The sequence below is a fragment of the Grus americana genome, chromosome 2, assembly GCF_028858705.1.
Source record: "Grus americana isolate bGruAme1 chromosome 2, bGruAme1.mat, whole genome shotgun sequence".
In the NCBI taxonomy this organism is placed as follows: domain Eukaryota; kingdom Metazoa; phylum Chordata; class Aves; order Gruiformes; family Gruidae; genus Grus; species Grus americana.
The window spans coordinates 115,048,783-115,061,922 of record NC_072853.1 but is presented as its reverse complement, the minus strand read 5'-3'; the positions used below and the strand labels follow the sequence as shown (position 1 = coordinate 115,061,922).

At 42.7% G+C, this 13,140-nt stretch overlaps 1 protein-coding gene across 13 annotated transcripts in view; it reads left to right on the top strand.

Annotated features, from left to right (window-relative positions):
- PDE1C (phosphodiesterase 1C) overlaps positions 1-13,140 on the top strand; it is a 392,346-nt gene that overhangs the window by 120,422 nt on the left and 258,784 nt on the right. For 3 of the 13 annotated variants that reach the window (XM_054818612.1, XM_054818619.1, XM_054818617.1), the window contains exons 1-2: positions 10,501-10,662; positions 11,217-11,319. The exons of 2 other annotated variants lie outside the window; for them this stretch is intronic. In XM_054818612.1, coding sequence (XP_054674587.1) covers positions 11,219-11,319 — 101 coding nt within the window. In that variant the 5' untranslated portion in view covers positions 10,501-10,662; positions 11,217-11,218. Of the gene's footprint in view, positions 1-10,500; positions 10,663-10,817; positions 11,320-13,140 lie in introns of those variants that run through there. 8 more of the 13 variants (XM_054818613.1, XM_054818611.1, XM_054818620.1 and 5 more) reach the window with 6 other exon arrangements.

Here is a 13,140-nt window from a genome sequence, read left to right as displayed (position 1 = left end):
AACAAGAAAGTTGTTTTTCTTTCCTGTGATTGTAATTTGCAGTGCTCAGGGTTTCATAAGTATTCATGTTCTTTGCAATATCTATCCTAGTTGGTCTGTTTTAAGATGCTTTTCTGTAGAACATGCTAATGAAAAGAGGGAACAGCAGTACCAACACCTGTGCAATCTCTCTAAATACATGTCCACAGTGACGATGGAATCCCTTAGCACTTCTACCTGAATGGGCACTGCCTGTGAAACCTTCTGGTCAAAGGAGCCGCCATCCTCTGCTCTTCCAGCAGACAAGAAGGATTTAGTTTTGCAGCAGTAGGAGGGAGGGCATGAGCTGCCTTTGTACCTTCTGCCCTGTGCATCCTGAGGTGTGGATGCCAGTTACCTGCCAAAGGAAGGGAACCACCTTGAATCTTCCTTGTGACAAACCGTTCTGCAATACTGTTTCCCTGGTGTGGCGAACCTTTTTATTTGGGAAGTTTCTGGAATCTGCACAGCTACAGCCATATGTATACCTTTTCTTGCTATGACATTTTTCTGTAATTTTTGTGTTTCTAATAAACATTACTGGCTTTAAGCATTGTAAGAATCAATTGTGGCAGAAAGACTAATTGCAGCTACAGAGGATGGGGAGCATGTCAATGCAGTGAAATGCCTAAACCTACCTGCAGGCTCACAAAACTCTTGTTTTTGTCACAAGGAAAAGGTACTTCAGGTTTTGAGGGCAGGCCTTTTCTCTTTCTAGTAGAAGACAACTTATGAGAAGGGAAGAAGCCCCAAAGCCCTTAAAGCTGTTCAAGGGAGCTCAGCCACTGGAGCTGAGAAAAGAGTGGTCTTTGAGGAACACATTTTAAACTTTTGGAGCAGCCTCTCCTGTGAAGTAGAGAGCCATTTGTACTGAATAACAATATACTAATTTCTTGGCTCTCCTTCTCCCAGAGGAAACCCCTGTTACGTCCCCCCCCCCGCCCTTCTTCTCTGGAGAGTGGGTTGCCCTAAGCTGGTTGTCCTCCCCTGTGGGTGTCAGTCCAAGACCTTTCTGTGCAGAAGCAGGAACATGTGCAGGACACAGGACTCAGCTTAGGTCACTAGGTCTAACCTGCTGTGTTGCATATAACCCCTGTATAAGCTGGGGAACCTTCATCTTCAAGTAAGCGAGGTGGGATTTTTCATTCGTGCTGCACCAGTTGGGAGGCTTTTCCAGAGGCTCAGTGCTCTGGTGCTTAGAAATCTTCCAGCTTCCAAGTTGTATTCAGGGCCAGTTTATTTCCATTTGTTCTTGCAGCAAGATTGTTCCTTTAAAGGTTTGTTGTTTTTTTTGTGTTGGGTTTTTTTTTCCCTAGTGTTTACCTCTGATAACTACAGAGAACAATTGCAATCCTTTTCAGCCTTCTTTTTGCTCTCTTGAAGCAGCTGATCCCTTAGGGTTTGCATGAGCAGGGACAGGCAGAGGAGACAGGCCAGCTGTGGCAGTGGAGAGTCCGGTGAAGACTAACTTGTCTTGCTTTTAGACATGTCCTAGCTTACATTGCAGTTGTCTCCTCCAGTGCCTGGTTTTTTTGAAAACTTTGAAACTGAGGCCTACGTAAACTCCAGATACATTAGATCTACCACATTGGCATGATCACAGGGAATGGATTCTGGAAGAAAGAGACCAGGTTAATCAGCCATGATCTAATGTGATAAATAGATGTTGGTTTTTATTCCGCTTCCCTTTAATTATTCTTTCCTCTGAGCTCTGATGCCTGGCACACTGCTGAGATCAGACTAATGAACTTCTACTTTATGAATCACTTCAGCAAAAGGTCCCTGTACATTGTAGATCCCTGCTACCAGGCAGACATTTCTCTGATGATGATGGGCTCCCTCGTTTCAGAGCAGTATGGTTTTGTATTTTGCTTCCACTTTCTGCTTACACCCATGTCCAATGCATGTTATCTATGGAAAAAATACGGGAAATACTAATTTAATTGGGGGATTTGGGGTGGAAAGGGATCTATGTAAGGTCTCAAAGCTAACGTTTGTCACTTGGACTGCAGTCTGCCAGAGCTGGTTAGTTAAATAGCCCTGACTTTGCTATCTCTGCTGGTAAAGGCAAGTGGAGCAATCAGAGGTGGCTACCTATCTCCCCCAGGAGATGGCAGATGAAGAGAAGGGAAGGAATAGCACTTGGGCTGCCTGGCATCAAAAAGCTAGTGGTAGTCCTAAAAAGCAACTGGGAATCTTCCCTCTGTACAGCAGCTGGGTAGATTTTAATTAAAAAAAAAAAGGGGGGGGGGGGGGAAGTGGAGGTCTGGTTTATAAATGACTTTTATACTCCTTTAAGTCAATAAAATTCAATGGTATACACGCAGATATTCCATGATAGTCATAGATTTATTTCCTAACTCCAGAAGGGATAAAATATGATGCACAATAATTTCTGTCTTCATTCTTTGTAATTTGTATATATTGAATATAGGATCAAATGTAGCACTTTCATGGTACAGGGGGCAGCATTGGCCTGTGTAATAAAATGTACTTTGTGTGTGAGAGAGACAAGCGAAAAACCTCCCACTTCCACCTCTCAAACATATACATAGTGATAAGAAACCCTTTGAGACAACTTTGTTCTTGTTTTGAATAAGCTTCAGTATTTATTCAGTCCCTTTGCATCTGAAGATGCGAAGGATGACCTGGAGCAGGAAACTCTCTGCAAAGGAAGTTGTATGAGGCTTCAGGTCCTCAAAATGGTCTGCTTTGACCTCACTGGATGTTTGCTGGTGAAAAAGGAAAAGACTGGAAAGCCAGTTCTTGTTTAATCCTCTATTTGGATGTTTAAGTAATGAATTGCTTGGACTACCCACATCTTACCTGCTTTTGCCAAGACTTTTCATAGCTGAATTTTCAAGCTCTCCTCATTCTTTTTTTGCAAAGCATTTTATAAAGCTCCTCTTCCCTTAACCATCAGTCCTCTCTCATGCCTCCTTCCTAAACTGCCATGTATAGTAATATAGGTTTTAAGGCTTTTTAGTGCTGTGGAGGTCATTAAAGAAAAACAGACTTTTAAAAATGCCCTTCAAGAGTGACAGTGCTTTTGTTGAAGTCGCAGTGCTCTGCGTGAGCGCAATAGGGATTTTTATGGAGCTACTGCAATGCCATGGTTTAAGTAATAACTTCAAGTGTCATCAGCATGGAAGTGTTCTCATTTTGGTAAGCCTCCCAAGTTGAAGAAGGTTTCTGCAAGTTTTCTTAAATCTGCCTTCACAGAAACTGAGCAGCTCTGGGTCAAAAAGGACAGACCGCAAAAGAGGTATGCACTTGTCTTAGTGGCAATATGAGTTGATAGCATTTGACAGAAAGTTTTTATCAGTCACCAGATCTGTCAGTTTGATTTACTTAACTCACGAAAAGTTTAAATGAGCTGCACCTTTTCCACCAACCTAATCAGTTGCATTTTTTTGTGCTGATGACTTTATTGTCGCTTTTGTAAATGTCTTTTATTTTCTTAGATGAAAAGCTACAATTTGCCTTCCCCTAAAACTCCTGTTTGAAATTTTCCATGTTATGCCTAGTCCTGGTGGCAATCTGTGACTGAACACAATATTAGGATGCAGGGAATGCAGCAGTAGTCTTAATATCTTTATCTATATAAAATTTCACTGTTTTTGAAGCTTTTAAAAAGTGTAGCATTTGCTGGGTCAGCTGCATCTGTGCTCCTTCTGGAGAGAGAAGCTAAAACTATCTATAATTACTGGATGCAGCAGAAATCACAATTCCCTAGCCCTGAGGGAACTGGGTGATTGCTTGCAATTAAAGGCAATTAGTGGTCCCTTAGATTGCTACCCCTTGGCTAGCTTTAACCCTTGCAGCTTTGTCTTCCAACCCTCACGGTGGTATTAATGGTTCCGCAGCTATGATGTGAGTTATCATTAAGCCCTAAAATCTAATCGTAGGCAGAAAAAGAGAGATTAAATTTCACTTGCAAACTACAGTTTGAGAAGTACTTGATCTATTTTATTAAAAGTAGAAAGTGGAATTGCAACAAAAATCTGAAACCAACGTACTTCCTACCAGTGTGACTCCAGATGCTAACAGATACATTGCTTGTTCACACTGGAATAATAAATGCTTGAATTATGACTCTTCAGAGCAGATTCACTAGGCTTCGGACCTTCTAATATTCTTGACTAAATGGGACAGAGGCATCTATGCTTTGATGACAGTTTCTTGCTATCAAAAATGCTTAGTATTTAGGTGAATATTAATGCTTTTCCAGCAGCCAAAAGCTGAATCAGATACAAGTAATTCTGTTCACTACCATCTATTTTGTAGTGAAGTGTGATAGAGTTAATTATGCTATTAGATGAATTGTCTGATTTATTCACTTTGAGTCTCATGATTTTTTTTATTAACTCTTCATAGACTTAGCACAGTGGTTACCCTTCTCAGAGTTCAACCCTCTGAAGTTACGTTTTGCTCAGGACAGACTGCTGTAATTCTGATTTTTAAAATTTTTTTTTCAAAAATGCATACAAACCAGCTGCAATGTCTAAATATTTCCCTCTCACTCTCTTGTATTTCAACGTGAACAATAAATAGGATAAATGCAATTCAGTGATACAGCTGATCCCCTCTCCCTCCTCCTAAGCCCCTCCCAAATAAACAAACAAACTGAAAACAAGCAAGAAACTTTTTTCCTGCTAGGATAAAGACTGAGCAAAATCTGCCCAGATTATTTTGGCATTAGCAGAATTAGCAGAAATGTTAGTGTCTTACAAACTGTTTGAATATAGCATTAGCATAATATTTTGGAATATGGTACTGGCAGACACATCACAGTATTTGCCATAACTCAAGTTCAGAGATCCAGACTCAGATGTGAAATAATGAAAGGAAAGACAAATAATCTGCAGCAATTTTGGTTGGAGGCATTAGTGGTAAGAGAATAAAATATATTCTGGATTATTTATGCATGGACAGACATACGAATACATTGTGGTCCTACTAATTATAGAACTTGTTATAATGCTTGAAGCTTTTATTCTGTCAAATCAGATTAATTGATGGGAGAAAATGCGTGTTCACACAGGCAATATGTAGGAATAGCAATAGGCAACGTTTCAGCACGCTTCCAGTGCCCCATGCCACCCCTCTGGCTTTGGGGTAGCTTAGCTGTTTTTGCTGCAGTCCAGCAAAGACTTCAGAAATCTTGCTATTTGAAATAATCACTCCGGTTTGCTTGTGCTCACTGAAGTGCTGTTTCCATCAGACAGGCTGCTGCCTTGGAAGCATTTTTGGATGCGTTTCAGTGGGCCTTTTAAATGTTATTGCTATACCCACTTAGCTCTGGTGAAGTCTGCAAGGAGGAGTCTGAACTTTTGCACTCTTTCTAGTCTTTGCTTAAACAAAAGAAAGGAACTCTATGTGCCTGTAGGGAAGGTTGTTGGGGAGTTTAATTCGAGGACAGAACCTGGCTTATAGCTGCGTGGTATGTCAGAGGTGGCTCTGACCGTTCTGCCTTGGACTCGTGTATGAAAATACTTGTACCACCACCCTGAGAAAGGCAGACCTACTCCTGCATGCCCCGGTATTTTGTCTGTTTTGCAGAGATGCCTGCCCTCATGGAGGCGCGCTGTGGGCGCTACCTGCCTCAGCTGCCTTTTAACACCTCTCTGCAGCGTGTTGGCAGCATCCTCCTGCATCAGCAGTGCTGCAGAACAGTGCACTTAGGAAGGAAGGAGAAGTACCTTTAATTAAGATTCTTCCTGCACAGGGCTCAATCAAGAGGCTTTTAGCATGAATGCAAGTATGGGGCTGGGCTGAGGAAGGGGAATTAAAGAAGGCGAAGCCCCCATTTGACCAAATCTATGTGCTGTGATAAAGGAGGTGGCCAGTGTAGGGCATGTTCAGCCTGCCTGGGAGGCGTTGCTCTTCATCCTTTGCTGTCACTGACAGAGCTGACCTAGTGCCCTAGAAAGGGAGTGTGTAAAAGCTGTCTGGGGCAGGTGTCCCGGCTCCTCTCCCACAGGCGAGTGGAGGAGGTAAGAAAGATGCTTCCAGAGCTCAGGACCTTGTACCAGGTAACAGAGCAGCAGAGGGAAATCCAGTCTCTTCCTTGGGCTAGACCTTGTTTGAAGGCAGCAGTGGTGTCCTGGATCCCTCTTGCATCTCTTGAGGAACAGCTTGGGGAGGTGCTTGGGTGCAGCACAGTGAGTTAAAGTTTGTGCAGTGCTGCTCCAGCTGTGGGGGCATGCAGTGCTGTGTGCACAGCCTTGTCTGTGCTCCCAGCACGGCCTTCACCTGCCAGAGGCTGGACAACGGATGTCTCTGACTGGCAGGTGGGCTTTGGTCACCTCAGCTCTCCTCTGCTTTGAAGACATGGCTAATCCATCAGGAGGTGGCTTACTGCTGCATCTGTCAAATGACGGTCGTGATAGTCAGGCACTTTAAATGGAGTGAACCAGATGGTGCCACTCCTGCCTTTGGGAGCTGGACTGGCTGTGCGCCTGCGCCTTGTTGCCTCTGTGCAGCAACACGAGTGCAAGAGCTGACACAGTGCTGTTTGCTCAGCCTATAAGCTTCATCCTTTTGGAAGCTACTCTTGCTCACCGTGAGGTGAGCCATCAGTTTAAGGACAAGGCGAGCAAGATGATAGGTATTCATGGCAGATACTTATGATACAAGTTCATAACATTTTACAGCCACTGTCATGGTGTTTGCTATCTTGCTGGTACCTATCACAAAATCAGACCTAGCATTGAAGGCACGTGGTTGAATGTCATTGCAAGGGTGAGGTGACCTTCTCCAGGGCACATGCAACTAGACTGCTTGAGATGCTACGTCTCTGTGGTGTAACAGACCCATGTAGCAGGTAGGATCCTCATGCTGCTTCAGCTGCTGGGATTTCCTTGTTGCCTTTAATTAGTTATTGGAGTTTGTGTTATCATGGGAGGAAAAAAAGAGTTTGCACTGTAAAATTTTTGTTGAAGGAAAATTAATTTTTGAGAAGTCCCATATGACTTCTAGTCGTCATCTATACAAAGCAAAGCCAAATGGCGAGGTAATAGGAACTAAAGGGGAGAGACTCTTCCTATTAGCTTCTTTTATTTTGTCACCACAGTGGGGTGATCTCACTAGGGAGCTCTCTCCTACCCCAGCTCCAAACTATGTCACAACACTAAATCAAATGGGGCAGGAAGCCACCTTGTGTCATAACTATCTCACCAGTGCCATCTCTGCCTGCACTGAGCAGATAAACTGGTGCCTTTGTCTCAACTTCCTTCAGCTAAGTGTCATAACTGTAAAAATGTTTGCCTTTGGCAGGAGCAGCATCCTCCAACATGTTCCTGATTCCTCTGTGGCTGCCTTTAGACTTTCCATTTGCTTCCATGGGCTCCAACACTGGTATTGCTCTTGCCAATGCTCTTTCTCTCCCAGTTCGTGTTTTGCATATCACCTTGTTTCCTGCAAATGCTGCAAGCCCTATCTCTGCCCATACTTCCTGTAAATACCATTGCTGGGACATCATATTGGTCCAGCCCTCAGTTTCCTCAACAGTTGAGTGCAATGGCATTTTTGTCTGCATTCTCCTGATTTGGCCCCTGTCTCAACTTCCCCATTTTACTGGTTTCTACAATTAGCTGTCAGGATGCACAGTCCTTGTATTTGGTAGCTTGTGATCCCAAAGACTCTTGGAGGTCAAAATACAATGAAACAAAAGGCCATGCACCATTCAAGTCCAGGAGGATATCTAAGTTCTCCTGTATCACCTTTTTAACAGGATCCACTCAATATTAGTTTAATTCTTCAATTCCGTGGAGGTACCCTAGCCTGGCACAGAATCTCATAATTCTCTTTTTTTTTTTTTTTTTAATTCTTTCCACCTTGCTATCTTTGCCTACCTAATCTCTCTTCTCTGTGTGACTGCTTCATAACTATCACACTAGTCCATAGTTTTTCTGATATTTCTGCAGTCTATAGTAACTTTCCTTTAATTCTTAGTCTCATCCCTCTCTATTTGCTTTTAGATAGCACCTGAAAATGTTTGGGTTTTTTTTCTTGCTTTCCTTCATAACTTTTTCTCTTCTGTCATTATGTATGCATTGTTTCTGGCACAATCTGGTATTATAAAGGTATAATTTGCATAGTAAATAATAACATGGTGAAGCTGAAAAGTACCTGGGTTCTGCTAATCTGGACTGGCCAATTATTGCTGAGCAAAAGATGAGTCACTGGTTAAATAGATAACATACCAGTAAGGTACAGACATACAGTTTACACCAGCATCAGATTGTTGTTGACTTATATTTTACTCATGAGCTGGAGCTGAGATATTTATCGTTGCAAGGGAAAATGTTATTTGAAGAGCGTATGGGTTGTGGCATGTTGGTAATACATCTCTGTTCCAATGATGATTCCTGGTAATAAATGAAACTTCATGGAAAATGCTCCTGGCTAAAGCTGAATGGGGAAAAAATGCAATTCTCTGCATCCAGCAATAGAATTGAAGGAGGTATACAGGAAAAACTGAAGTGTAAATGGGAATTTTTGTTCTGCTGGCTGCTTTATGTAACTGGTAGGCCACGTGTCCACAGCGTTGAATACCTGCCTCTGGTTTTCTTGTGAGGGTTTTTTTTTAAATATCTATAAACCCATAGGAGCTAAGGGTGAGGGAGCTTTGGCCTCCACCAGTAAAACAGAAATCTCAGCATCTCTGTGTTGATTTGTGTGAATTATTAAAAGCTACAATGGGTTTTCTTAAATGGGTTGGGTTGCATTTGGAAAAATCTAGTATCAAATGCATATTGTATGCACATTGGCAAAATGATGCAGAAATAATGAAGGACAATAATGCCTTGCCTTTAGAGTCTCCTCCTCATCAGTAGAACTTGCCATCCTTCCTGTAGGTAGGTGGTAATGTTGTGCTGGGTCTCAGGCAGAGACACTGAGATAAGGAGTAGGGAAATGATTACCTGTCACCTATGAAACGTGTGGCTGAGCTTCTGGGTCTCACTGATGAATCAGTAAGACTGGGTTGTCTTATTGACAAGGTCGAAACTGCCACAAAGTTGGTAAAACTCTAATAATGTAAGCTTTAATTCAGTATAGGCTGTTCTCTTTCTGTCAATACGATATAACTTTTTATGGAGCTGTGTCTAATCTCACTGGAATAAAAATGAACCCTGGCACTTTTTCTACTTTGGAAGAAAAGTTTAAAGATTTGTGGTTTCACCTCAAAACTTTTTTACCTCTTTCCCCTTTCTACCCCCGGTGAAAACTGCCTTTTGCATTAATGGATGCAAGGTTTCTAGTTTTCCTGTGTATGAAAAGCACTCTTGAATATGCAGAAACAAAGGAGTGAATCGGCAAATTGTTGCACGAACTCAGCAGCACAGTTTCAGAGCCTGAGCCCAGTTGTAAGCCCTCTTGCGTTCAACAGATCCCAAAGCAGAAACCCCACTGATTTTGTATAGATACATAAATCTGCAATTTTATTTTTTTTCCCATGAGGTAGGAGAATCTCTGTGCAGGCAAGATGGTTTGTTTTTGCTTTGCCTTGCTACATTTTGAAGTAGTCAAGTTACGTGACTAAGAACTGATTTAAACCCTTTAAACAGGGGCTTGCTTGATTAGGCTAACTAATGCATTCTTCAAATTTCCGCAAGCTACTCAGAGAGCTGGTGTGTGAACTTGCACAACTGGAGTTGGAAGTTGTCACCAGCAAGCATGTTTTCACCAGAGCCTGTCTTCCCTCACGTGGCGAACTCCTCTGTTGCAGGCTCTGCTTCTCAAGAGGCAACTTTTGCAATACGTGACAAAATATGTTAAGGTTAGGACAACGTTTTGACAGTTATTTTCCCTCTGCTCTACTGTCTTCGGCACGACATCAATAACCGTAACTAAAGAGACACATGTCAGGGATCTTGGCAGAGTTTGAGAGGTGATGGATTGGGTCGATGCAACGAAGGAAATCCCTGTCCTTCCTCCTGCCCAGAGCAGGAACCCTGCAGGTGTAGAGAGGGATGCCCCGCATCTCGGTCCCTGCTGTGCCTGGGGTCAGTACAGGGGCCCCCCTGGAGACCTGGAAGCAGGTGTCCTATTGCAGAACCAGGGTTTTAACCTCCCTTGTGCAAACCTCTTGAGTTTGATCCATAGGTCCTGTTTCAAGCTTCATGCGTTATGAATAATGTATTCTCCTTTAACGTATTGTTTGTGGTTCTTGTTGAAAGGCACCGATATATCCGTGACTAATGCATTGGGCTTGATCTCTCTTCAGTGTACAGACTTCCCCTGCCATGTTTTGGGGGGCTTTAGGCAACAGTGCTTTACCGATTTATTTATTTTTAAAGAGGGTTTTGCCCAAGTTGAAGCCTTACAGTCTGTGCTGCGTGTCGTGCTCTCAGGAAAGCAGGCTGACTGCAATGAAGCAGATGGCTGTTTGCCAGGAGTGAGTCGCTCACTTTCTGTAATTTACCCTTCTTTTTTTTTTTTTTTTTTTTTCAAATGGTTTGGCTTGGTTGGGTTTTTAATCAGAGCCAGCCTTTCTTCAATAGCCTGTTCTCTCTCGCGCGCTTGTATTTGTGTGTGTGCGGGAGAGAGGGAGGCAGAGGGAGAAGCCGTGCCTGGGCTATGCTGACAGACGACTTTTTCCTCAGTTGTCAGGTTTTGAGCCTGTCGACAGCACGGCTGGTAAGTGGGGAAAAAAATATAATTCTGGGGTGGGGGGAGCCTGGAGGGACCGTGGGTTGCCACTCGTGTGGCGGTGGCGGGCAGCAGCCTCGTAGGCAGCGTGCAGCCCTGGGACCCGTGCAGCCGCCCAGCTCCCCAGCTGCCTGTGCAGACAGCTCAGTTGTCAGCAAGGGATTTTCCTCCCCTCCTCCCTTGATAAAGATCCCTCAGCTGGTATTACTGATTGTACGCTTGGCTTTTTGTTAAAAAAAAAAAAAAAAAAAAAAGAAAGAAAGAAAAAAGGAAAAAAAGAAAGAAACTGTGCGGGTTTGCAATCTGGGGATGAGCCTCTAATCCCCTGGGTCAGCCCGAGGATGGTGGCGTGCTGGTGCAGCTGCCCCCCGTGTACACCTGAGCGCTTGCGGGCTGCCCACGCGGCCCCGATCGCAGGGAGGGGGGAGAAGAGGCTGCCAAAAATGTTGGTCGCTCCCGGGCAGTGATAAAGGTGGAGCGCGTGCGTGTGTGGGGGGCAGCATCCGTCCTCGCCGAGCTTTAACCAAAGCGGTAACCTGCAGCTATGGAGTCACCGACTAAGGAAATCGAAGAATTTGAGAGCAACTCTCTGAAATACCTACAGCCAGAGCAAATAGAGAAAATCTGGCTTCGTCTCCGAGGCTTGTAAGTAGTACTTTTTTTTTCCATATCCTTCTCCTGTTTCCTCCCATTGTCAAAATTATTGTAGCACTTTCTTTTTGCTTTCTTGCCGGTACCTTCAAAATCTCCCAAGAGTTTCCACACCTGTTCTCCATAAATACAGTGACTTAATCTTAGCAAAAGATCCATTTGCTTCCTTAAATTGAACTGCTTGTTACATTGAACAAACATTTTCCAGTGGGAATGTAGAAGTAGCATTAATGAGGCATTGTAAGATACAAGCAGTTACTGAGATGCTAATTACTTTAGCTGCTATACTAGAAAAGTTTTGTTATAGCTTGAATGGTACTTAATTGGATTGTCTGTTTTCAGTAACCTTACCCTTAGATGCAACATGCAGAAGACTTTTTTTTTCCCTGGTTGATGTACAGCATTTCTGTCACTGACATGGTTAATAAGGATAAAATAGCCAGAGAAGGCACAGTTGGAAAACATTTCTAACAGCATTTGTAATGGCAGCAAATTCAAGTTCCATGGATCGGATTGTATTTACTAATTTATACATTAAGCCTGACTTGCCATGAAATGATAGGATACTGCCTCCTGAGTAGAAGAAAAAGTACCTGTACTTAAAGAAGAACTTCGCACTGCAGAAAAGTAAAAGTTTATAGGCTGTAGAGTTTGCGTAGCTTATTTAGAGTCAATGTCTAGCATCTTTTTCAGATTCTCAGTATGTAAAATACTGTCTACCAGCAATAAGATAAGATCCATTACTGGCACTAAAGCATTTATTCGCCCATCAGTTTTTGGCCAAGACAAAGAGGAATGTTACCATGTTAAGCTGCATCCCTCTCTGTGTTCAGAACTGGGTTTTTGTTGTGGGTTTTTTTTTTTTCTTCAGCTTCACATGTTAGAGTTATTAAATTTTCAGCCCTTAAGGGAAAGGGGGAGGTAAGGCAGCAAGAAGGCTAGGAAACAGCAGAAGGAAGAAAACTAGAAAGAGTAGGTTAATAACTGAAAACAAATGGGTCCAACTGAAGTTTAAGTTACTCTTTGAGTGTTATTTTGTGTGAGCAGCGATGGCATATTTTGTAAAGCATATCCAAAACTTCTGTAGGACTCCAAGCAGTCTAAGAGACGTGCATGAATATGTATTTCTTTCAAGGCGTCACTCCAGGAAGCCTGTTTTGTGAAGGAACTTAATCAAAGTAGATGACAGCTGTCTTGTAAGCCTTCCAAATAGAACAGCCACACAAAACAAACCCTTTTATTTTCAAGTCTGTGCCATGCTTTAGCATTAGGAGTCCTTGAATTTCTGTCTAATACAGAGTTTAGGAACATGCTGATTCGGATGCCACCTGAAGTTCATAGATAATTCTTCAGCAGCGTTGTAGTTCAGGATCTCTCCTGCTGTTAGTACAAGGCAGTGTCTGCATATTATACATCAAGCTCCATTCTCCTCTTCTTTTTGGAAATTTGGCAAAACTACAAGACTTATTCTAGATATGTAATAACTAAACCTTAGGCTGTTTTTCAGTATAGCCCTCTCTGTTGGCAGTGTGTGTGAGTGTAACAAACGCGTGCTTTCTCCTTCTGAGTTTAAAGATTTCTTTGCCTAAAGAGGAGATAGATTTTCTGCAGAATTCTTGATCACAAGATGAAAACTGAAACATGTTCTGCTCTAATTAAAGACTGTAGAAGATTTTCCATTCCCAGTCATTTTATGGAGGCTTTTAGCACATGCATACACACAAACTGGTTGCAAACTGAGGTTTGGCATCATGTTTCATGGTTTTTCTTGTCTGTTTTTATGCATGCCTATATGCGTAAGAAGAACGATTAGAT